General features: G+C 43.5%; 1 protein-coding gene across 1 annotated transcript in view; it reads left to right on the top strand.

Moving 5' to 3' along the window:
* Positions 1–25,487, top strand: part of UNC5D (unc-5 netrin receptor D) — a 631,871-nt gene that overhangs the window by 567,521 nt on the left and 38,863 nt on the right. Inside the window, exons 12-13 of the mRNA XM_018042118.1 lie at positions 20,529–20,697; positions 22,964–23,191. Coding sequence (XP_017897607.1) covers positions 20,529–20,697; positions 22,964–23,191 — 397 coding nt within the window. The remainder of the gene's footprint in view (positions 1–20,528; positions 20,698–22,963; positions 23,192–25,487) is intronic.

Genomic DNA, 25,487 nt, shown 5'->3' with positions numbered 1-25,487 from the left:
GTAAATGCCTTTTACTCTTTTTTTAAAGCTCAGGTACATTTTTTCCATCCTTGCTAGGGGGGCTACTCAGATCTGAGCTCTGCTTTTAATCCTGTGATTAATCAGGAGACCGCTGATGTACCTATTTAGTGTCTTTTCTCTGTAAGATCACTTGAAAACCCATTTTCATCTTACGGCATCTGTCATTCTGAACTTGAGCTCAGATTGAGACCCATTTCCGCAAAGTTCATAAAGCTGGAACACTACTTTAGTTCAGAGGTGTGAGCGTTGGATTTTTCTGACTGCCCGTCACTCCATACACTGCGAATTACAGTGGGATCTCCCCAACACCATCTTGATTCTGTGTTTAAAGGCTGTTCCCTTCTCCTATTGATGAGACATTTCTGTTACTCTTTCCTGAGTTATATCCCTGGTGTAGCAGGGTGATGACTTAGTGGAACTGTAACGGATAGCACAGATGCAAATTCTTTAGCAGATGCCCAGGGATATAGCTGTGCGGAGTGAACCACAGACTCAGAACAAGCCCCTGTATTCAAATAGTCTCAGATAGATACACTTAACATTTTGGTAAGTTTCAAGTAAGGTGGTTCTTTGTCTGAAGTGAGGTGGTTCTTTGTCTGAATTGAATGTGCCCTATCTCTCTTAGAACATCCTACTTGCATACCTGGGAAATTTGCAAGAGGAGATTGTATTGAATTAGCCAAAAATTTCACTCAGATGTTCCAGAAAACCCAAACAATTTTTCCGACCAACCCAATACTTTCTGTTAGGTAGAATGATGTCACTTTCCCTCCTCAATGTCCCTGCTTTGTCTATACTCTCAGACTTGAACCACCATCCTAATGAAGCTTTTCTAACCTGTTCCATCAGTCTGAACCTTTGGTTGGTCATAATGCTGCGGAAATAAACTCTGCTGACTTTGTGCGCATATAGGTACACATTAAATAGTTTGCTAGCAGGAGACCTTGCATCCTCGGAAAAGTAATTACTCATCTCTGTCTCAGTATAACTTGCAAGGTGCTCTTACATGCGTTTAAGTCATTTAGTCTCCCCAGTAACAAAAAAGAGAGGGTTTTGTGCAGATTTTGCGATGAGAAAAAAGATCTAAAAAATCAAGTTTCCGAGAAAGGGAGCTGCTTCGCAAGGATGTATTACTTACCAGCTGAGCTGGGATTTGACTTCAGGATATCTAACTCCAATTCCACGGCTCATGGACTAAAGGATGCCACCTCTCCTTGACATCAGAGACTTTAACAGCTTTCTGACCCTGCGTTACAAGGCTTAGCCCCTGGAATTGCTCTGTAAGAGAACCAGACAGGATCAAGTTGAACATTCCTTAGACATCTACGGTGGTAAATTGCTGCTGTTACATTATAGCTGAGGGAAGAAAGGCTGGAAACAGGTGTACATCAGTGCTGAAACTTAGCAGACATGATGTTCAGAGGCTTTTGAGCTCAGTGGCTAAGAGTGTGAGCTCAGGCATCCGAGCCCTGGGTTCAGACTCACTGCTTTTATTCATGAGACCACGGGTAAGTTAATGAAACTCTTTGACTCTGGGTATAGAGTGGGTACTTCACCTATTAGGGATATTTATAGGATTGTATGATATATACAGTGATACTACAATCTTAAAGATGATAAAATAAATCCTAATTAATACATTGTATTTGATAAAGTATTTTACCTATTAATACTTTAGATAGGTATATGTCCTTTAATCTTCTCATCCATCCTGTATGGTGAACAATAATTATTCTTCTAATTTTGTAGATTTGAAAATTAAGACCAAGAAAACATAGTACATTTGCCTCAGGTGGCAGTGGGACTGGGCACCAAAAGTTTTTGAGTATTAATGTATTTTTAGACTGTGTCCCACTTTAAGGCATATTATTCTTGAGTCTGGTAAGACGTGTTTTATGAGACACGGGGCTTATGCCTAATGATGGAAATAAAACATACAGAAAAAACATGAAACATACAGAGAGGGGTCCAGATTTGGGGAAGACAATGGTAATGTGATAATTCAATGTGGAATTGTGGTGCAATAGAGAATTTCACAGAGCGCAGTGGGAAAATGGAGGAGACCTTAAGTCTATTCTATGGATGGATTTACAGAGAGGGTAGAAGTGAAGGTGGATAAAAGATCAGTAGAACTTTGCCAGACAAAGACCAGTATGAAAATTATAAAACCCGGTGATTTCTAGCTCCAAGATATACATTTTCCAGTATTTCTATACAGTAGAAGGTAGGAAGGAGGGTGGTTAAGAGTAAATAAATCCAGGCTTTATTATTATTCAGGTATAGTGGCTTTACAGTGTTACTTTCTGCTGTATGACGAAATGAATCATTCATATGTATACAACTTCTGGGCCCTCCCTCCATCCCCCGTCCCACCCCTCTAGGTCATCCGAGGGCACCAAGCTGAGCTCCCTGACCCCAGCTATTTTATACAGAGTCGTGTAGCTCTGTCAGGCCTAATCTCCCAGTTCATTCCCCACCTCTTCCCCTCCTACCAGGCTCCACGCATCCCTTCTCCACCTCTATGTCTCTATTCCTGCCCTGCAAATAGTCCACCATTCTTTCTAAATTCCACATGTATGTGTAAATATATGATACTTGTCTTTCTGTGTCTGACTGACTTCACTCTGTATAGCAGTCTCTAGGTCCATCCAGCATCTCTATAGATGACCCAGTTGGGTTGCTTTTCATGGCTGAGTAATAGTCTGTTAGGTACCTCATCTTCTTTATCCATTTCTCTTTCAGTGGATATCTAGGTTGCTTCCAAGTCCTAGCCCTGGTAAATCGTGCTGAAATGAACACTGGGGTGCATGTCTTTGTGAATTATGGTTTTCTCAGGGTATATGCTGGAGAAGGAAATGACAACCCACTCCAGTATTCTTGCCTGGAGAATCCCCTGGACAGAAGAGTCTGGAAGGCTATAGTCAATGGGGTCACAAGAATGGACATGACTTAGTGACTAAACCACCACCACAAGGTATATGTCCAGTAGTGGGATTGCTGGGTCATATGGTAGTTCCATTGTTTTTTAAGGAACCTCCATACTGTTCAGGTGTACAGCCAAGTAAGGCAGGGTTTGTTTTTTTTTTCCAGATTCTTTTCTATTATAGGTTACAAGGTATTGAATATAATTCCATGTGCTATATAATAAATCCTTGTCATTTATTTATTAATCCCAAGTTCCTAATTTATCTCTCCCCCGACTTTCCCTTTTGGTAACCATAAGTTTGTTTTCTATGTCTGTGAGTCTGTTTCACAGATCATTTGCATTATTTTAGATTGCACATATAAGTAATATAATATTTTTATCTGACCCAACTTCCCTTGCTCAGTCTCTTATGGAGTCACTGTTCCTTTCTCCTGGGTCCTGGTGCACACAAGGTTTTGTTTGTGCCCTCCAAGAGTCTGTTTTTCCAGAATTTCCTGTGGAAGTTCTGTAATCAAATCCCTGCTGCTGCTGCTAAATCGCTTCAGTCATGTCCGACTCTGTGCGACCCCATAGACAGCAGCCCACCAGGCTCCCCCACCCCTGGGATTCTCCAGGCAAGAACACTGGAGTGGGTTGCCATTTCCTTCTCCATTGCATGAAAGTGAAAAGTGAAAGGGAAGTTGCTCAGTCATGTCCGACTTCACGACCCCATGGACTGCAGCCTACCAGGCTCCTCCATCCATGGGATTTTCCAGGCAAGAGTACTGGAGTGGGTTGCTGTTGCCTTCTCCGATGATCAAATCCCACTGGCCTTCAAAGTCAAATTCCCTGGGGGTTCTCAGTCCCTTTGCTGGATCCTCAGGGGGGAAATCTGTTGTGGGCCCTAGAACTTTTGCAACAGTGTGAGAACTTCTTTGGTCTAATCCTCCTCCGGTTTTGTGGGTTGTCTGCTCTGTGGCTATAGTGGAGCTAATGGTGATGTCCTCCAAGAGGACTTAAACCACACGCTGCACCTCCCAGGACTGCTGCAGCCAGAGCCCCCGCAGCGGACTCTGAAACACTCGCAGGCCAGTTTGGCTCAGTCTCTTTTGGGGTCACTGCTCCTTTCCCTGGGTCCTTGTGCGCACAAGGTTTTGTGTGCACCCTTCAGGCATTTCTGGTGGGCATGAGATTTGATTTTAAACACGACTGCACCTATCCTACCATCTTGTTGGGGCTTCTCCTTTCCCTTTGGACTTGGGATATCTCTTTTTGGTGGGATCCAACATTCTCCTTTTGATGGTTGTTCAGCAGCTAGTTGCAATGTTGGTCTTCTCACAGGAGAAGATGAGCGCACATCCTACTCTGTCATCTTCCCTTAGTATGATCATCTCTAGGTCCATCCATGTTACAGATGGTAAGATTTCATTCCTTTTTGTGGCTGAGTAATATTCCATTGAGTCTTCCCTGGTGGCTCAGATGGTAAAGCATCTGCCCGCAATGCAGGAGACCTGGGTTCGATCCCTGGGTCGGGAAGATCTCCTGGAGAAGGAAATGGCAACCCACTCCAGTACTCTTGCCTGAGAATATACGTGCCATATACTGTCTCTCCGTCTGTCTGTTGGTGGACACTTAAGTTGCTGCTGTGTCTTGGCAGTACATAGTGCTGCTAGGAACACTGGGGAGCAGGTATCAAATCTTGTCTCCCCGCCCTGCTTTAAAGTCACTTTGATACCAAAATATTGCCTTAAGCAGCTTCCTTCCAATTCTACCCCGGGCCTAGGCACAGACAGAAGGATTAGGTTTTATGCACTGCTTCACTCACAAAATAGAGAATGCTTCTGTGAGCTAGAGTAGCCTCACAGAAAGGCAATGGCATGAACTTGGATCTGCCAGAAGTATTTGCAGGTGAGAGGCCCTTGGGATTCTCCTAACACAAGGGTCTTTAAGCAGCTAAGTCAGTACCGAACACAGCCACCTTTATCAAGTAGGCTGCTTTGGAGTGCAGGAAACCAGCAATGATCACTTTTAACAAGCTTGTCTCTTTTCCCAAACTTTGATTTGGGAGAATGACATTCTAACATGTATACTATCATGTAAGAATTGAATCGCCAGTCTATGTCTGATGCAGGATACAGCATGCTTGGAGCTGGTGCATGGGGATAACCCAGACAGATGTTATGGGGAGGGAGGTGGGAGGGGGGTTCATGTTTGGGAACGCATGTAAGAATTAAAGATTTTAAAATTTAAAAAAAATAAAAATAAAAAATAAAACATTTTAAATCTTAAAAAAAAAGAATTGGGGTCTTTTCTTTCTAACATTTTTTCAGGAGCTTTTTATTTTGGGGAGGGGGTGCATTTTTCATCTTCTCGAAGGAAGTTTTGATAACTTTTATTAAATAAGGGTGTTTAATAGAACTACCCTATGGCCCAGCAATCTCACTCCTAGGCATATATCCAGAGAAAACCATAATTCGAAAAGAGACATGCCCCTTAATGTTCACTGCAGCACAACTTACAATAGCCAAGAAATGGAAGCAGCCTAGAGGTCCATCAGCAGAGGGTTTGATAAAGAATAGTTGGTACATATATACAATGAAATGGAATATATACTCATCTATGAAAAAAATGAAATAATGCCATTTACTGCAACATGGATGGACCCAAGATGATCGTATTCAGTGAAGTCAGACCAATATATAAACCCACTTACATGTGACATCAACAAAAAGGTACAAATGAACTTATTCATAAAACAGAAATAGAGTCAAAGATGTAGAAAACAAACTTACGGTTACTGGGGGCAAGGAGGGGAGGCTAAAGTGGGAGATTGGGATTGACATAGACACTACTGTATATAAAATAGATAACTGATAAGGACTTACTGTAGAACAAGCAGGGAACTCTACTCAGTACTTTGTAATGACCTATAGGGGAAAAGAATCTCAAGAATGGATATAGTTTATGTGTAAATGATTCACTTTGCTGTACACCTGAAACTAATACAACATTGTAAATCAGCTATACTCCAGTCAATTCTTTTTTAAAACATAAAAGGTTTTTAAATAAAAGTATTTTAGAAAATCTGTTATTTCAGAGCTTTCCCCACATATATACATAAAATGATGTAGCACAGTCGTCTCATTACCCTGTCCCAGCTCGTATTTTGCACCCCTCCCCATCCCATGGGCTTCCCTGTGGCTCAGCTGGTGAAGAATCCACCTGCAGTGTGGAGATCTGGGTTGGGAAGATCCCCTGGAGAGGGGAAAGGCTACCCACTCCAGTATTCTGGCCTGGAGAATTCCAGGGACTGTATAGTCTATGGGGTCGCAGAGAGTGGACACAACTGAGCAACCTTCACCTTCACTTTTTTCCCCGCCCCATGGTTGGCAAGTAGAGAAATGGACCAGAGCATTAGTATATGGAGCTTTCTTCTGAGAAGCAATAAAATAAAATCAAAGGCAAACATTCATTTCATTTTTCCAATTACACTGTCATGTGGATATTCCGGACCAAATGCTTAGACTAGAGTTGGAAATGTAAATACTCTTCCTGAAGAATTTACAAAAGGATACATATTTGGAATCAGGGCTCAACCCAGATGGAATATTTTCTCTCAGATGGTATGGTCTTCCCACTGGTACCTCTTGGGGTGAGGATTAGGAAGGCAGATAATGGTGGTATTAGGAAATATTAACTTTGGGTGGGGGATGCCTTGATAATGGTGCAATAGCTTTGATAGCAAAACATGAAATAAGACCAAATGTAAGACGGGGAAGAAAGTGGGTCTGGATGGAATAAAGCAGACAATTCCTTTTCTAGTAATAACTCACAATTCAGCACTGCAGTGTAGCTGCTTCTGCAGAATGGCTTCATGTAGCTTTTCTTCCAGAGTTGCCAGAACAACACACACAAAAACAAAATCATAAACAATGACTTGATCACATTGCAAGCCTAATAGAGGATACAAGCATTCAGAAATGTCCTTAGGCTGTTTGGGAGGACGTCATTTCTAGAAGACTAAAAAGAAAACACAGATATGTATGGCCATTTAACTTGTAAAAATGGTGCTAATGAAATGAATCTGTTTCTAGTAAACTACTCTTTATGTCAAAGCAGACATTTGAAGCCATTTTAAAACCACTCATCCAAGTAAAATATGAAACTGCCTACACTTTTCCTGGGGCATCCGATTTCACAGAAGCTAAGAAACCCCTATCATCAGACTATTGCAATTAGTGTAGTGGTCCCAGTCAAAACCTTACCTCTTGAGTGCAAGGTAAGAGCACCTGTCTTTGGCTCTACCCTAACACCAGGTGACTGGTTAGGACATTACTGCAGGGAGAAGGTGTCAGTCACTCAGTCGTGTCTGACTCTCTGCAACCCCATAGACTGTAGCCCGCCAGGCTCCTCTGTCCATGGGGATTCTCCAGGCAAAATACTGGAGTGGGTTAAAATGCCTGTCTCCAGGGGATCTTCCCAATCCAGGGATCAAACCCAGATCTCCCACACTGCAGGTGGATTCTTTACCATCTGAGCCACAGGGAAGCCCTTGAACACTAGAACCTTCTGTTTCTGCAAATATCCATGAGTATGTACACAGGTGTGTGCATGGGTGCTGAGTGGGGGGAGTGTGGAATTTTGAATCCGATCTAATAATATAGTTTTTAAATGAACAAAAATCAGCGCCCAAAACAATTTTAATAATTCAATTTCCTGAAAAGTTATAGAATTAAACTTAAATATCTTCAAGTTACCCTGCTACCATGGACAGTTCCATTGAGCACAACTGTCAGAATGACTGCTAGGAAAACCAGAACCACTTAATACCACAATAGATGAAACCCAGTAACTCAAATGAATGATATTTTGCTACATGTGGTGACAGAGACACAAATTTAACCAGGAGTGAAGGGATGAACCTTGTGTAAAGGCTCAGGGTAGGTTCCAGAGAGGAAGTGACAACTGACTTAAAAACTAAGTAAGAGGCATTCCAGGGAATAGAAAGTGCAATGGCACAGGGGTATAAACAGCATCACTTATTTTGGAGCTAAGAAAATCAGAACAAAATAAGAAAAGTAGAGTGATAAGGAATGAGGCTGAGAAAATAAGATTTGACCATGTACAATATTGTTTGTTGACATGTACCTGGTGGGTAGGGATGGATGAGGCTTACTCACACTTGGTACGTATTATCTCCTGCTTCATCTCCATTGCCACTTCCTACATTCAAGTCTTCATTATTCTAGTATCCTTCTGAGTACAGTAAAAAGATGCCTCATTTTGCCCAGTGCAGATATTAATAGTCCTCCTTTTCACACTCAAAATCTCTCAATTTGGACAATAAATGATAGTCACTCTACTTTTGAGTGTCCTTGTCTCTAGTTGTGAACATTTGAAATCCTTTCTCTAATCCCCACATTGCTCCCAATGGGGAGTTTTGAGAGAGAGAGAGAGACTTGGGGAAGAGAACTCAGCAAGATCTGGCGTGTGTGCATGGGTTAATGTGGAGTGAGAGAGATGAAGGACTTGAAGATAATTCACAGAATTCTGGCTTGGGAACTGACGATTAATTAGAAGAGAGAGGTTTGCCAGCTGAAGTCACCTGAGAGTTTGTGATAACGGTTTCTCTGGGAGTGACTCTGGATTTTTTTCTGGAACAAATACAGCTCTTTCCCTTATGAAAAGAGGTAGGAAGAAAATTGATTACAGAATAAATAAAGAAAATACAAAAATTATATGTTTATTCACACACACAAAAAAGGTAACTAATGAATTGAAATCCCATGTCACTTGTTTGGGCTTCCCTGGTGGCTCAGCAGTAGAGAATCTGCTTGCAATGCAGAAAACACAGGAGAGGTGGGTTCGATCCCCAGGTCGGGAAGATCCCGTGGAGAAGGGAATGGCAACCCACTCCAGTATTCTTGCCTGGAGAATGCCATGGTCAGAGGAGTCTGACAGGCTACAGTCTATGGGGTCGCAGAGTCGAACATGACTGAAGTGACTTAGCATGCATGCCCGCACATCACTCATTTGGTTGGAGCATGGAACAGCAATGCTACTCCCAGCAAAGTATTGCGATACCGGATGCAGACTGGGTCTGCGTGCCTCATGCACAGCGGAATCTTCTGCCTTCCTTTGCTTTCTTTCCTTCCTAGCTAGGTAAGAATCTGCCAACCCTGAAATAAATGAACGCTGTACATAACATGTCAGGGAAGTAGCACAGACTTAGGCATTAACATTGCATCAAAATTGAAGAATTATTAAAAATGAGATGACATAGCTGAGTGAGGACCACAAAGGATCCAGAAGCCCTGAGTTCCAGTCCCTTTTGCCACATCCAGCCTGGGCAGCTTTGAGCTAGTCATTTCCTTGCTCTAAACCTCAGTCTGTAAATTTTGTGTATTACTAACTGAATTCCAGGATTTGGATGAGGACAATAGAGTGACTTTAAATATGACAAGTCCTGTGCAAATTACATGCTACATTTTGTCTATCCATTTTTTTTTTAATTAAAAAGATGGAAAAGCACATGGAATTTGCTTGAGCTCTGTCTCAGTGATATTTCTGCTAAGTCGCTTCAGTCGTATCTGACTCTGTGCGACTCCATAGACGGCAGCCCACCAGGCTCCGCCATCCCTGGGATTCTCCAGGCAATAATATTGGAGTGGGTTGCCAGTTCCTTCTCCAATGCATGAAAGTAAAAGGCAAAAGTGAAGTCCTTCCCTTTTAACTGCTAATGCATTCCAAGACTCAGAGGAAAGTTCAGTTCAAGTGACATCAAACATAGTAAGTGTTCACTCTAAAATCAAGACCCTTGTCTTAAAGAAGACTAGAGTTGCCATATGATCCACAGTCATCCTCCTAGGCATGTGCCCAGGTGAAACTGTAATTCCAAATGATACATTCACCCCTGTGTTCATAGCAGCACTACTTTCAATGGCCAGGACGTGGAAGCATCCTAAATGTTCAGCAACAGAGGTATGGATAAATAAAATGTGGTACACACAAACAGTGGAATATTACTCAGTCATATAAGGTAACAAAATAATGCCATTAGCAGCAACATGGATGCAACTAGCAATTATACTAAGGGGAGCCAGACAGAAAGACAAATACCATATGGTATCACTTATATGTAGCATCAAAAATATGGCACAAATGCACCGATCTGCCAAACAGACAGACTCGTAGAAAGCAGACTTGTGGTTGCCAAGGCAGAGGGGTGTAGAGAGGGGAAGGATGGGGAGTTTGGGAGTGGTAGATGCAAACTATGATATAGAGGGTGGATAAACAACAAGGGCTTACTGTATAGCACAGGGAACTATATTCAATCTTCTGGTATAAACTAATGGAAGAGAATCTAAAAAAATAAATGTTAAATAAAAATTTAAAAGCCTTGTGATGAAAGATATCCTGCATCAATTCTCTCATCTGCCTGTTTCTGATAACACTCTGGCCTCTTGATTGATACTGTAAAGGTATACTCTGTGGGTCCAAACAAGGGGTTCTGGGTGGGCTGGTGTTTAGATGAGATCAGTGTCCAGTCAAGCTGGGGCAGGTGGTTATGCCAACTTGAGTAGGCTTTGTCCCTGCCCACTCTGCCAGGCTTTCCTTGCTGGAGAGTGATGGATATAAATGAACGACACTATTTGTTTCCTGGTCAGTCATGGATTTGAATTTGGTTTGCCGCTTTGAGTTTTCAACATTTCTATTGGAATAATCACACTGATGATATCTAGCTATCCCTTTGAGGAGATGTGGCGTTAATGAACTCTGTAACAGCCATAGGGACCCATTGAGGAGGGCAGGTGCTCCAAAATAACAAACAGAGTTGCCACCTGTGCTCCGGAGAGGGGAGTAAATTGCTACCACTTGGGAAGCACATCCATTCCTCCAGGCTACCAGGGCCATGTGGTGCCATAAAAGGGGCACTTTATCAAATGGTACTTTAATGGCTTAGAAGGGTTAATGCACCCTGAGCTGAAGTCTTTTCTGCAGTGAAATCACAATGGTTTCTTCACAAAGTCGTTTAGGTTAGAATATAATGCCATTAACCCCCAAAATGAGGTGGAGAAGAGAAAACTCGTGAAAGTGGGAAAGAAAAGGGGGGTTCTCACATTGTCATCTAATGATTGCTCTCTTTGGAAAAGAGAACTTCCCCGTACCATGCTCCTTGCCCATCCCCTCCACCTCACATCCCCTTGGTCCACACACAAACTACATGCATGAAAATTGCCATCATTTTAATCAAAGTGCATTCGAAGCCCACAGGAGCTCACAATGTGAAGTGATTAGAGTGGTCCAGAGGAGTCTTTTAATTAAAGATACCATTGACAAGATAACAATGGTCTGTGAATGTGGTTAATAGGTCTGAATGGAAGGGGCACCTTAATTCAGTAAGAGGAAAGTCACTGGTTTGTGAGTTTGATTGTGCATTGTAAAGGAATAGCACATACTGTAATTATTTTTATTTGTATGTGCCATCTCTTTTATTGCTCATGCTGGAAGTAGAAATAACCTATCCTATTAAGATATTTAATTTATATCACACTTTCCATTTCACTTGGTTATAGCTTAATAAATATGCCAGGAGAAGACGCCAACCCACACTGGGGCTGCCCTCGTGCTTACTAAAGCAAGCCCTTTGAAAACCGCCATGATCAACTGCCTCCCTCCCTTGGTTACAGTCTTTAAGACAAACCCTAACAACTTCCTAGGACCCCATAAAGTTAGAGGCAGATAGGGAGCTTCACTCTGCACGTGAATTTCAGCTGAAGCATGAAGATAACCCAAAGGTCAGCCGACCCCCTCAAAGATTGTGCAGTGTCCGGGAGACGACAGTGGGTCAGAAGGCAGCAGCAGAGGGGTCTTGAGGTCCTAAATTTAAAGTGGACAAACCATGAAAAGCCCAGTGGTAGACAGAAGAATGGCACCCCAAAGACATCCATACCGTCATCCTGGCATCTGCCTGGCGAAGACCTGGCAGATGGGATGAAAGGTTGAGGACATTGAGAAAGAGACCATCTGGATTATGCAGGCCAGCCCACAGAAGGATCCTTCTAAGAGGAGACAGGAATGTCTATCAGATAATGAGATTTGAGGATGTTACAGGTCTCACCGATGGAAGAAGGGGTTTCCACCCAATGAATGCCAGCGACCTCTAGAAGCTGGGAGAGGCCAGGAAACAGATTCTTCTTCAGAACCTCGAGCAGGAATACTGCCCCGCTGACACCTTCATTTTAGCTCCCTGGGACTTCTGTCTACACAACTGTAACATAAATGTATGTTGTTTTGATCCAGTAAGTCTATGAAGGGTTAGTGGCTCAGTCATGTCCCACTCTGCGACCCCAGGGACTGGAGTCCACCAGGCTCCTCTATCCATGGAATTCTCTAGGCGAGAATGCTGGAGTGGGTACCTATACTCTTCTCCAGAGAATCTTTCTGACCCAGGGATAGAACCCGGGTCTCTTGCATTGCAAACAAATTCTTTACCATCTGAGCCACCAGGGAAGGTGAGATCCAGTAAGCCTATGGAACAGCCATGATAGGAGACCAACACAAGCATCTGTTGTGGCCACACTACACTCCTCCAAGTCCCGTTTTCCTTTCTCCAGCGTCTGTGAATACCATCTTAGCAATTCCAACATTACACCTTCGAGGTTCAGGTTTTGGAGACCACGTCCCAGAGAACATGTCTCTTCTACTGCTGGTACCCCCATCCAACACCACAGGACCCCACCACTAACAGGGGATTCCGATCCCAGCTCTGTCACAAGGAGGTGTGACTTCAGCCCTGTCCCTCCACCCCGTGCCACACCCTTCTGTCTCCTTAATGGCGTTGACCTGATCACTCCTGTGTCCCTGCCCTGCCCCCACCCAAATGAAGTGCTTCTCTGACACAGGATTCGGGTTCCTCCAGAGAAGGCTGTTTTCCCCATCCAGAAAGGCAGTGAGTAAACAACTTAGCAGATAAGAAAACCTGTCCCAGCACCATACCACCTAGATCCTCTCTTCTCCCCTCTCTCTGGTTCACTGTAAAGCACTCTCCCTAAGCCATCATTATTCCACTTCTCCTAGTAAACAAAGCTAAACGCCGACGCTGCATGAAAGATGAGGTTTAAATTGTGTCTAGGAGCTGGTGATTTACACATGATTTGTGATTCTTTTAGTATATTAATTGGTAAACACCCAATGAATGTGTGTGTAAACTAAAGCCGCTGAGCATATGCAGACAGTTGAATCTCTCAGTGGGGTGTTGCTCACATTTCAGCAAAGTCAAATCCTCATTCCAGCCTGTGTGTAACTGCCCCCCCAACCCCAAATCCCACGTGCCAACTCCCCACCCATGATCCTATTTCAGATAATACCAAGTGGGTGACACTGATCTTTAAGCCTTTTAATAGTAAAGCCATATGCTTCCATCCTCTGTAAACGGTGCCGGTTGCTTGTTGTAATCCCCTGTTCTAACTGCTCCTCTTCTGCCCCAGCTAATGGTATAGAATAGTGTGAAGAGCTTGTAACATTATTTCCAGTGACTGCTCATCAACACCCCAGCCGGGCAGGCTTCTATGTTAATACATGTACTGTTTAGAGAAAGGCGATGTAGGAACTGACCCTGTGTATTTGCATTTTTCAACAGTAGTGGTGGTTGGTGGTGGTTTAGTCACTAAGTTGTGTCTGACTCTTGTGACCCCATGGACTATAGCCTGGCAGGCTCCTCTGTCCTTGGGATTCTCCAGGCAAGAATACTGGAGTGGGTTGCCATGCCCTTCTCCAGGGGATCGTCCCAACCCTGGAATTGAACCCGGGTCTCCCGCACTGCAGGCAGACTCTTACCGTCTGAGCCACCAGGGAAGCCCGCTGGAGCTAAGTCCCCCAGGAGACCTAGTCACGCTGTTGGGGTTGCCTGATGTGCCATGCTGGCTTTCTAAAGGGCCTGTCTCTCTGGGAGATCCTGAGATGGTGTTTCCTACTGATCTCAAAGGTTTGGTCAGAGCTGTGTGGTGACACATGCATCAGACTCAAGTAAGACGAGAAATCATAAACCTCAAACCGTGATTTTTGTCCACAGCAACGTTAGCAGTGTTGGTCAGTATGAGGATTTCAGGGAAAAGAGAAAAAGAATAACAACCGTTAAAACGCTGTATCATCTCAGGTAGATAAGTGTAGGAGGCTGGAGCCAGCTAAGTATAGCTTTCATCTATCGGCTTTTTATGTCTGTTCCATTAAAATATGATTTAATTATGGATCGACCCAGGGTCTAGCATAGTAAAACTATCATTACCTTCCTATGCGCATTCCTGAGTGATGCTCTGGGGAAAGGTGATCAAAAACCTACATTCATCTGTAATGTAGACCATAGGAGGAAAGGAGAGAGTGATGATTACCAAGCACAGCGTGGCAGACGACAACAACAGTCAAAACTGCGTCTTTAAAAATGGAGCTGAGTGTTTTGTTTGAAGAGTGGCACACTGCTAGCCTAGAATCGGGTCAAAAGATGTTGGGAACAAAAGCCAAATGTGTCCGGATGCAGCTCCAGACCTGCCATGGGCATGCCACCTTGCAGCTGACCTTCACCGTGACCTTCTGTTGACCTTCGTGGGCAGATGGTACTGCAGAATGTGAGTCCCCATGTGGCAAGGTCTGGACCACAACCTTGCCACCACCAAGTTCAGAACCACCATCACATTCTGCGCAGTGGTTATTGACCCTAGTGATTTCATTGTAGGGATTCTGAACCTGAGCCCCTCTTCATTAGTATCTTTTTGTTTGTTTTGACAGAATTTCACATTTAAGGAAAAGCTGCAAGAATAGTACAGGTGACTCCTGAACATGGCTTTGAGCTGGATGGGTTCACTTTTCAATAGCCTAACAACAAGCTGTGTGTGTTTGGACCCACAGGTGTGGAGCCGCAGATACGGAGAACCACGGGAGCTGGAGGACAGCTACAAGATAGGCAGGGGTTTTTTGCTTAGCAGAGTGTTGGTGCCCCTACACTCCCACGTGGTCAAGGGTCCTCTGGATAGAGTTCCCAACCTTCCCTCGCCCGGATTCACTAACATTAACACTTTAGTGTGTGTTCTGTGCTCTGCTGTTCCTCTCTCTGTGTGTGTAAACACTGGGTTAGCCAAAAAGTTTCTTCCAACTTGTCCATGTTAGAGGCAAACTTTTGGCCAACCCAGCACACACACGCACAGTTTTTGACCATTGTGAATAAGATATTCCTTTGCCCCCAGATACTTCATTGTGAATATCCTAGACACAAATTGTTACATGACCAAAGCAAATTATCAAAATCAGGAAATTAACATAGATACAATACTATTATTTACTTCATAGACTTTATTCATATATCACCTGTTATCCAAATAATGTCCTTTATGGCAATAAAAATTCAGGTCCATTCACTACGTTCTGTTATCATGCACCTTTTTTGGTCTCTCTTAATCTAGCACAGTTCCTAATCTGTTGCTAGTTCATTATGTTGATGGTTTTCAAGAGTCAGATCAACTAGTTTGCGAATATCCCTCAAGTTGGGCTGATATTTGACTAATAAATTCTTATTAGTGTCAGTGTAAGTATTATTGGCAGGAATATTACAGAAGTGATGCTTGAGTTCCTTTTGCTTTTTCATATCAAGAAGTATGTTCTGAAAATTAATCCCATTACTGGCAAGATTAACTGAGAACTTGGGTTAAATGGTGTCTACCACGGTTCTCAAGTATAAAGTCATGTCAATCCTTTGTAACTAATACGTACCTTGTGGAAAGACACTTTGAAGCCGTGCAAGCAGTCTGTTATTCTTCAAACTTTCACCAGAGCATATAGCATTATCCTATTCATAATCCTTAACTGAGTCAATTATTAATATGTTTAGTTGTCAAATGATGACTTTCTAAACTTATTAGTTGGCTTCTTATTGTATGGACTTCCTGGTGGCTCAGGTGGTAACGAATCTGCCTGCAGTGCAGGTCTGGGTTCAGTCCCTGTGTTGGGAAGAATCCCCTGGAGAAGGGAATGGCTTCCCACTCAGGTATTCTAGCCTGGAGAATTCCATAGACAGAGGAGCCTGGCGGGCTATGACTGAGCAACTAACACAACATGGTTTTTTGCTACTGTATAGAAGAGTTTTTCCCTTCCCATTCATTCATTCATTTATATCTGTATCTTTCCTGGTTCCTTATTTGATTCAATGGGTTATCATCCTTACTACCATTATTCACTTTGATGCTCAAAATGTTCCATACTTGGTCACTGGAAACCACTGATTCCTATGCTTTCTTCATAAATATTGTGAGCACTTGTGGCCTATAATGGGCACTGGGCAGGGGTACAACAATAAAATAAAAATAAATTAATAGTACAGTGCATTGGAAGGCAATGAGTATAAAATAAAAGAAAGATCAGCTAGCTTTCAGGGTAAGAATGTTGCCGTGACATTGCTCAGGCATGACTGGGGAAATGCCTTGTTAGTTATTGCAGGAAAGGGAGCAAAGGTCTGTGGGGCATGAGAGAGCTGGTTGTGGGGACATCTGAAGGAAGATTCCAGAGCAGGAGAAATAGCTCCACTTCCGTAAGTGGGGGGAAGAGGGCGAGATGTTGGCATTTTGAGTGGGGTTCCTCTGACCGCTGAGTTGAGAAGTGACCGTGATGGAGACACGAAAGCACTGCCAAGGTGCCTCCAGTTCCCATAGCTCGCATCCCAGTTCCCATAGCACGTCCAGTGCCTTCGGTTCCCCTAGCACTCATCCTAAGGCATTAGAAATCCCCTTAAAGCACGCGTGTTGAGATAAGGGCAATCTATTGAATACATTTTGGACTAGGAAACAGCAACCCACGTCAGTATTCTTGCCAGGAAAGTCCAATGGACATAGGAGCCTGATGGTCTACAGTCCATGGGGCTGCAAAGCGTCGGACACAACTGAGCATGCACCCATCCAAAAGCAGCCATGCAAAAGCACAGTTGCTATAAGAATAAGACTCATAAAAAGGCAGGAGCGATGGGAGCTGAGGATTGAGAGGCAGAACCCTCACGCGTGGAGCACATACTAGGTGCTTTTTTGGCTTTACTTCTTTTAACTCCAGAAGAGTCTTAGAGTATATTCTCTCTCTCTCTTTTTTTTTTTTTTTTTTCTTTTTGGCCACACTGCACATCATGCAGGATCTTAAGTTCTCTGACCAGGGATCGAACCCACAACCTTTGCCTTGGAAGCACAGAGTCTTAACCACTGAACTCCCAGGGGAGTCCTCAAGTAGATGTTACGTGTTATGAGAGGCAAGTGAGGCTCCACAGGGCTTTCCCTTCTACCACCCTGTCTGGTTTTCTTGACACAGGAAAGGTTAGTGGAGGGATGTGGTGTCAGAGACGGTGCCATGAAGCACATAGAAAGGACACGATAAAGTTCCTTTCCCCAACTTCTGTGTTCTCTGCGGCTCCTCTGCTACTCTCGGTTCTCTCGCTGGTAACTCACCCGGGTTAGCCATGTGGGGCTTTCTGTCTTGCCAGACTCCCAGACAAGAGGCCCCGTGCCCTTTACTAGCACCTTCTCCTGCCATGTATATTTATTTGCTGGTTGGGGACATCAAAGCTAAAGAGATGGCAGAATTTTCCCCAGAACTCTCAGCTGCACTGCCAGAGCAGAAATTTGAATTCACAACCATGTTTCCATACAGTTGATCAATAAAGCCACCTGCTTACACAGACCTGGCTCTTAAATTATGGATCTTTTTATATCAGCATTCATAAACATGTACAGCATATATATGGAGAAGAGGCAGGGGCTGGTAACAAAATGAAAAAATTAAATAGCAAACATCTCATGCAACCACACTTTTCATATATGAGTGTGTGTGATGCACAGAGAGGCTGTTCATATTATGGTCCAGAAAATCACTGCCGTTATTAGTTCCCAGTTACTGGTAGCTCACAGCAATTGTAGAAGAATGTGTTGCCCTTTTTTTAACCCCTAGCAAGAGCATGAATACTTCCTTGGTGTATGTACTACTAGATTGGCTGAAAAGTTCACGGGGTTTCCCATAACATCTTATGGAAGAACCCAAACAGACTTTGCTGAACTCAATATGATGTGGGCAAACTTAAATGCCATCTACACCTGCCTTACAAATCTTTGGTTTTGCCCAGTTATGAGCTTCTTCCCTCAGCCCTGTTGTGCCCAGACATCCTAGGTCTGTATCCATGACTCTGCTTGGATGGCATTTTTTTCCTGCATCTTCATTTGGGACAGAGGACCAGCCATCTCCTAGCACCAACAGAGAAACCCAGTGCGTCTGGCCACAGGGCTCAGGAGCTCCAGAAATCAGAAATCTGGGGTGACTTTGCCTCCATCTCTTTGGCTGACTGCTCTGTGACCTTATATTGTTAGTACCTGTGCACACAGGTGTGTGGAGCACTTTAATTACTATTTGTAAATCTCCCTGATTGCCCCAGATAGAAGGTGGCAGAAAAGGGCAAATCATTATTAATCACAGGGGGGGAAAAAACAGAGAGATTAAGTTTTGTTCCTTCCCCAGAGACAGACCTACACACACGGACACTGTTTTCACAGTAGGAGGATTAGACAAAAGTCTTTATTTCCTTTGCGCTTCTGGAAATGTCCAATATCTGCTTAACGCGAAGTGCCATCCCAGGTCCCACCCAGGTTTCTACGTGCACCCTCTCCAACTCCTAATGCTGTTTTAAGTTATTACCGAAAGGCGCCTTCTATTCACGAGTGTGAGAGTTCATCTAATGAGCTGCTTTCAGTTCATTTGGCATTAAATAATTCCCCCAATTCCCATATGTTTGAACAATATGTTCAACAAGGGGGAATGCTTGTCTGAAAGCTATTAAAGTTCTTTGAGGAGCTTGTCCTCCGTCACTCATATGCACGCTAGCTATCCCTGTCTGTGAGGATGCAGGCAGCAATTACCCGGAAAACGTTCTAATGGCCGCTGGCAGGCATCCACGTGCAGACTGCCGCCTCGTGCTGGCTAGAGCCCTTACTGGAAATTCGCATTCAAGTCAAATCAAGAGTAGAGCATTCTAGGCTATTCACAGAATAATCATGATTACTAATACCTGACTTTCCAGACCCACCCACCTCCCCCCAACTTGGCCTGCCCTACTTAGAGACATAAATGTATAAAAGGTATATTTTCCGTTTTGCCTATGCTTTGCCTGGAAAGGAAGAGCTGATGACTTTGGTTGCCTACGAGGAAGGCTGACTTTGGGGAAGGCAGCTTCTTGGGGAGGGAGGAAGACCCTGTGATGATGCTCAGGTCTGCTGTAGGTACAAGAGATGGAGATGCTCCTCCTTGCTTATCTGCCTTGACTTCTGTTGCAGCAGCAAATTATAGATAATGAGCTAAAGGGTGACTGTGACTGACCAGAGAGGGAAACAAGCAGTGTCAACAAAAGCAATTCAGAAATTCACATGTTAGATGTGCTCGTGGAAAACCTGGTTGTTAATACAAGACCACAGAAAAGGTAGTATCTTTTAGTACTAACTTCATCCTGCTCTTTTGATCAGGGATGACATTCTTAAAGGCCCTTCCTTGGTGAGATGAGAGAAAGCTTAGGCAATAATACCAATCCTAGCTCTCATATCACATTGTTCATCTGAGAATCCTGAATTGCTTTACAGACTATATTCTGAATCAGGATATTTCGTACAAGTGAAAATACCAAGAAAATAAAAATCAACTAGCTTTTTCTAAAACACATAGCAGTTAGGGAAAATGGGTAGATTTCTGGGTTCTCATTGATTGCTGTCCTATAACCCACTCCATCTTACTGTTTAGGGACAGAGATTAAAAACAAAAGCCACAAAAACGGAACAGGGAGGCATCCAGTCAGGTGGCGGTATTTCCTTTTAGTCAAATTTCTTTGATCTGTTCCATGGCTCTGCCTTTTTGTTGTAAATTATTCACAATACAGGAAAATCTGAACACCAGGTTTAGGTAGAATGATTTTAAATTTATAGCTAAAATAGGAAAATATGAAAGATACATATTTATGTATTTGATTATGTAGTTTATAACTGTCTACTGTGCCATCACTATAAAACTTGTGTATTTGCACATTGGCAGAAAATAAATGTTTTTGAAACCAGAAGAGACAGTCAATCCATATTCATTTGAAGTATTGCTTTGTTTACAAAAGTAATTTGTTTTGTTGCTGACTAGCGTTAAACGTATTTGTAGGAGGAGTTGTTGGGATTACCAGATTGGTCATTTCTATGACAGTTTTGGCTTTGGTCATTGATAATATCATCAACGAGAATAAGGATCCAGCAGCTGGCGTGTGACGTGCCAGCCAGGTCTTTTCTTTCTTCTGTTCTGCCCTGTCTTTGTGAAGAAGCACTTGTCGTTTTGTTTTTCAAAACCTAGATATGAAATCTAGGATCACTCTTAGTCTGTATGCTTGAGTGGTTCAAGATAGATGTCTGTAGTCCTGACCAGGTGCCCTCCAGGAGGTGGTGTTCCCCAGGAGGGTGTCCCAGGAAGGGTTTTGCTAATAACCCCTGTAACTAAATTCTCATCCAGGTATCCCCCCACTCCTTTACATGTTTCTCTCTTTTATTCTTTCCCAATTGTACAGCCTCCAGTCGGATGGATCCGAGGTGCTCCTGAGCCCAGAAGTCACCTGTGGTCCCCCTGACATGATCGTCACCACTCCCTTCGCCTTGACCATCCCACACTGTGCAGACGTCAGCTCTGAGCACTGGAACATCCATTTAAAGAAGAGGACCCAGCAGGGCAAGTGGGAGGTGAGACCCAAGAGCCTTCCTTAAAAACAAACAACCACCACCACAAAACGGCTGTAGGGAGTTTGGAATGGACATGTATACACTGCTATATTTAAAATGGATGCCCAACAAGGACCTACTATATAGCTCAGGGAACCCTGCTCAGTGTTATATGGCAGCCTAGATGGGAGGGGAGTCTGGGAGAGAATGGATACATGTATGTGTATGGCTGAGTCCCTTCACTGTCCACCATAGTCCACCATAGTTTTACTATCACAATATTGTTAATCGGCTGTACTCCACTATAAAATAAAAAGCTTAAAAAGAAAAACACACAGGGTTTAGTTTCCACCTGTGGAATGGAATTCACTTTACCTTCTCTTCACACAAGTCAGCTGTGAAACTGTGAGCATTTGCTTGTTTTTCAGGGGGTTGGTGGCCAGTATTTACAGCAGCCTCAAGGTGTTGGCTTGGAGAAGGCAATGGCAGCCCACTCCAGTACTCTTGCCTGGAAAATCCCATGGACGGAGGAGCCTGGTGGGCTGCGGTCCATGGGGTCGCTGAGGGTCGGACACGACTGAGCAACTTCACTTTCACGTTTCACTTTCATGCATTGGAGAAGGACATGGCAACCCACTCCAGTGTTCTTGCCTAGAGAATCCCAGGGACGGGGGAGCCTGGTGGGCTGCCATCTATGGGTTCGCACAGTCGGACACGACTGGGGCGACTCAGCAGCAGCAAGGTACTGGCTGGTTGTGTGTGTGTCACGTGTGTTGTAGTGGGGAAAAGCAGCCAGAAAGGACATGAAGCTTTTTCCTGTGATTTAGAATACAGCTGTCGTCACCCCCACAGGCATGTTCCCCTGTGCACCTGCCCTTCGTGCATGAGACTGCGACTCCTGCCTTGGTTCCCAGGCCATTTCCCTGTCCCAACTGACTTTCCCTGTGGCCTCTGCGGGAATTAAGGAAGAGGCCCAGGGTAAGCCAGCTGTGTCCATAAAAGGAATCACTATCTGTTTTTGCCAAAATAGGGATTGTAACAAATTTATATGGAAGTATTCAGGAACAGAGTAGCTGCTAGGTAGATGTGGCTGAATGAATGCATGCGTTGAAAATCATTCTGTCTTTCCCCTGTGTATGTGAACGCATGTAAGAAACAGCACAAAAAAAAAAAAGAAAGAAAGAAAGAAAGAAAGAAACAGCATAAGGAGAGAAGAACAGAGACAAACTGAGAATCCACAAGGGAAAAGTAAGGACAAGAGAGCCGGTCATAGCAAAGAAAGATTGCAGGGGGCTGGCTGTTTTAAGTGAAACCTGATTTATCTGTCTGTTGGGGATTCCTTTGATGTCTGTCTGGGGTCAGTTTGCCTGAAAGCAGATGAATTATCCTGTTGGAACACAATGACCTGTTCCAGCTAGCCCTGGGATCTTACCTCCCAGGAGATGCTTCAGGAGAAGGAAGTAAAAGGAAAATCATGTTTCTTGAGGAGAAGAAAATTCCCAGTTGCTTCAGTGGATTACAGTTACCCTGCCCAGCTCTGTCTTGAAACTCTTCTTTGTTGAAAATGCATTCTGCTATTTATTCAGTTGTGATACAACCGCAGGGTAATTTCCAGGGGTGTGAGGTTCCATAGGTTTCATAAAGGGGCTGGATTTGGGACTCTTTTTCATTACATCTTGCTTTGCCTTGATTTTTGCCACATTAGTTTTTCTTCCCAGCACTTCCTCACAGTCATTTACATCCAGACGGTGTTAGATTTACCCTCTATCAAATTGGTCACACATACCTTAGCAGGGAGGGTGAAATACTCTGATACAGCTTATTCAAACCATTCATTGGATGGTCCCTCATGCATGATTTTGATGGAGTGAAACGAAGATAAAATATTTGAAAGAAAATGAACATTACCTTGAGGATATTAGAAGAGGTTTTCAGAAATAGACCTTTATAAAAAAACGTAAAAGTTTGCTCATTGATGTTACGGTTCAAGGGTGTTTTTTGTTTTGTTTTTTAATTTGGCCTTGGACAAATTAACTGAAAATTGTAGAGCTTTGAAAGTGATGTTTGTTATAACCTACTAAATCGAATTCCTACTCTACGCTGAATATAGCCGTTCCTTCAGCTCCTGATGTCAGCAGTTATTTTGATAAAAGAAAAACGTTTAACACCAAGGAAACGAGTTCAATAAAAATATTCTGAAAAAGAGATGTTATGTCCTTGCAAAGTGACTGTTAAATCACATTGTGTTTCCCAAGCTGAGAGAACTCAAGACGCCTTTTCCCAACAGGAAGTGATGTCGGTGGAGGATGAGTCCACATCCTGCTACTGCCTGTTGGACCCTTTTGCATGTCACGTGCTCCTAGACGGCTTTGGGACGTACGCCCTCACCGGGGAACCCATCACAGACTGTGCCGTGAAGCAGCTCAAGGTGGCAGTTTTTGGCTGCTTGTCCTGTAACTCTCTGGACTACAACTTGAGGGTCTACTGTGTGGACAACACCCCTTGGGCATTTCAGGTCAGCCTTTTCTCTAGTTCCTCTTGTGGTGTCAGGAGAACGTGGGGTTTCCTAAAGATCGGTGTCAATAGAGAATCTGATTGCGGAGGGCAATTCTGGACAATGAACCCACATCACTGGCTCAATGGGGATACCTGTCTCGAAACAGGAACTGTGTTACTGTGTGCCCATTGGTGTGCTGAAGGTACAATGAGGTACTTGGCACTCAAGAGAAGAGGAGGGGTAAACTAACAGACAATATGGTGTGCCAAATGAGAAAACTGGCTAGAAGGATACGCATAATTCAGGAAGCAGAGGCCCAGTTGCGAGAGAGAAGTCTTTGAGGATCCTTTGGGAACCCTTCTTGGAGGAATGAGATCTGAGACCTAAAGAGGAAGGGATGCCATGTCCAGAGAGGAGAATGGCATGAACCACAGGAACAAGTTATTTGATGTGCAGCTGAGCAGTGAGATGAGTGGTTGGGTCACCTGAAGGTCATAGTTCAGGGACAACAATTATAAATCATCCCTCTCAGTAGGTAGTCCCATGACATCCTGAACGCACAGTCTGTTTTTAGGTTTATTAGGGCAGAGATGGTTCCTTTCCATTTTTGCTCCTTTTAATCACATATGATCCTTTTTGAATTAGCACCTCTCAAAGAGTACAGGTTTATTAATAGTAGCAAAAATAATGCAGAAGTGCCTGTGTAAGCTCTGCCTGTATATAAATAGCATAGCTCTCCTGATGCACCTCATCCCAGGTCCCAGCTATTCCAGTTCTGAATCGTTAAGCCCATTATGCTTTTCCGCAATAACTACCTTTTAAGACACTGAGCTGGAAATCTCATGCTTACCAATGGAAGAGAGAAGATGACTTGAATCCTGAACATAAGCCAGGAAAGGTGACGCAGTGCCAGCTTATGTGCCCACATTCTCCCTGTCTCTTAAGTAGCAGAGGCCATTATAAAGGGCGTGCTTTGGTATCTGACTGTTCACAAGAGAGCTTTCTCATGAGGGGTGCCATTTAGTCAAGAACATCAGTGTAAGCAGTTAAACCTCAACCTATGAATGACATCTTAAACTCTTCCTCTGCTTTTGAGACCCTGTAATAAGAGGATTTCTCCAAGATAAAAATACCTAACGGACATTGAATAATCAAAAATCAACTGATGTATAATATCACTTATATGTGTAATCTAAAAGCATGACACAAATGACTTCATCAACGAAAGAAACAGACGAGGAAAACAGGCTTGAAGCTGAAAGGGAGGCAGCAGGGGAGAGATTAGGAGTTTGGGATTAGCAGACACACTATTGTATATAGGATGGATAAACAACAAGGTCTGCCTGTATGGCACAGGAAACTGTATTCCATATCCTGTGATAAACCACGGTAGAAAGTGAAAGTGAAAATCACTCAGCCGTGTCCGACTCTTGGCGACCCCATGGACTATACAGTCCATGGAATTCTCCAGGCCAGAATACTGGAGTGGGGAGCCTTTCCCTTCTCCAGGGGATCTTCCCAACTCTGGGATCAATCCCAGGTCTCCCACATTGCAGGCGGATTCTTTACTAGCTGAGCCACCAGGGAAGCCCAAGAATGCTGGAGTGGGTAGCCTAAAACCACAATAGGCAAGACTATAAAAAAGAATGCATCTATGCATATATCTGAAGAACTATGCAGGACAGCAGAAATGGAGCCAACATTGTGAATCAACCACACTTCAAACAGGACATTAGCTGAGGTGACTACCACCACTGAATAGTTGTAAAATGCGCCGTCACACTAGTTGGGTGTTTAGTAACTCAGGCAGATTTTGAAATCTCAGTAAACATGGAGGACTGGGGTGCATTTCCAATCTCCTGTGTCCTATGGGTAACCCACTGCTAATTAGGGTTGCCCTGAGGATCTGTTCATCACAACCGCCTTGGAATTAAGACCTCATAACCAGTTTGGATTTTGCTTTGAATAACACTCTCACTGCTAATGCATATACCAGCAAGTTAGACATTTGCCCAAGGAATTTCTAAATGACTTGCAGATAATGTATTTTCATTCCTACTGATTGCTACCAGATTCTAGAATAGCTCAGCTGTTCACAGATGAATTGCCGTGGGAATCATGAAAATGAAGCTCAAACCACAGCTTTTCAAACCACTATCCATTCCTGTGGGTAGCAGATCCTTTTTAATCAATGCTTGAAAAACTGGCATGCTCCTGCTAATTGAATATAAATGTCTTTATTTCATCGAGAGGGACTTCCTAAAATTCTTTAGTTTTGCTGTAGAGAAATGTTTTCCAGTGGAGATACCTCTGG

This window comes from Capra hircus, chromosome 27 (assembly GCF_001704415.2).
Source record: "Capra hircus breed San Clemente chromosome 27, ASM170441v1, whole genome shotgun sequence".
Lineage (NCBI taxonomy): Eukaryota > Metazoa > Chordata > Mammalia > Artiodactyla > Bovidae > Capra > Capra hircus.
This window is presented reverse-complemented; position numbering and strand designations above follow the sequence as displayed.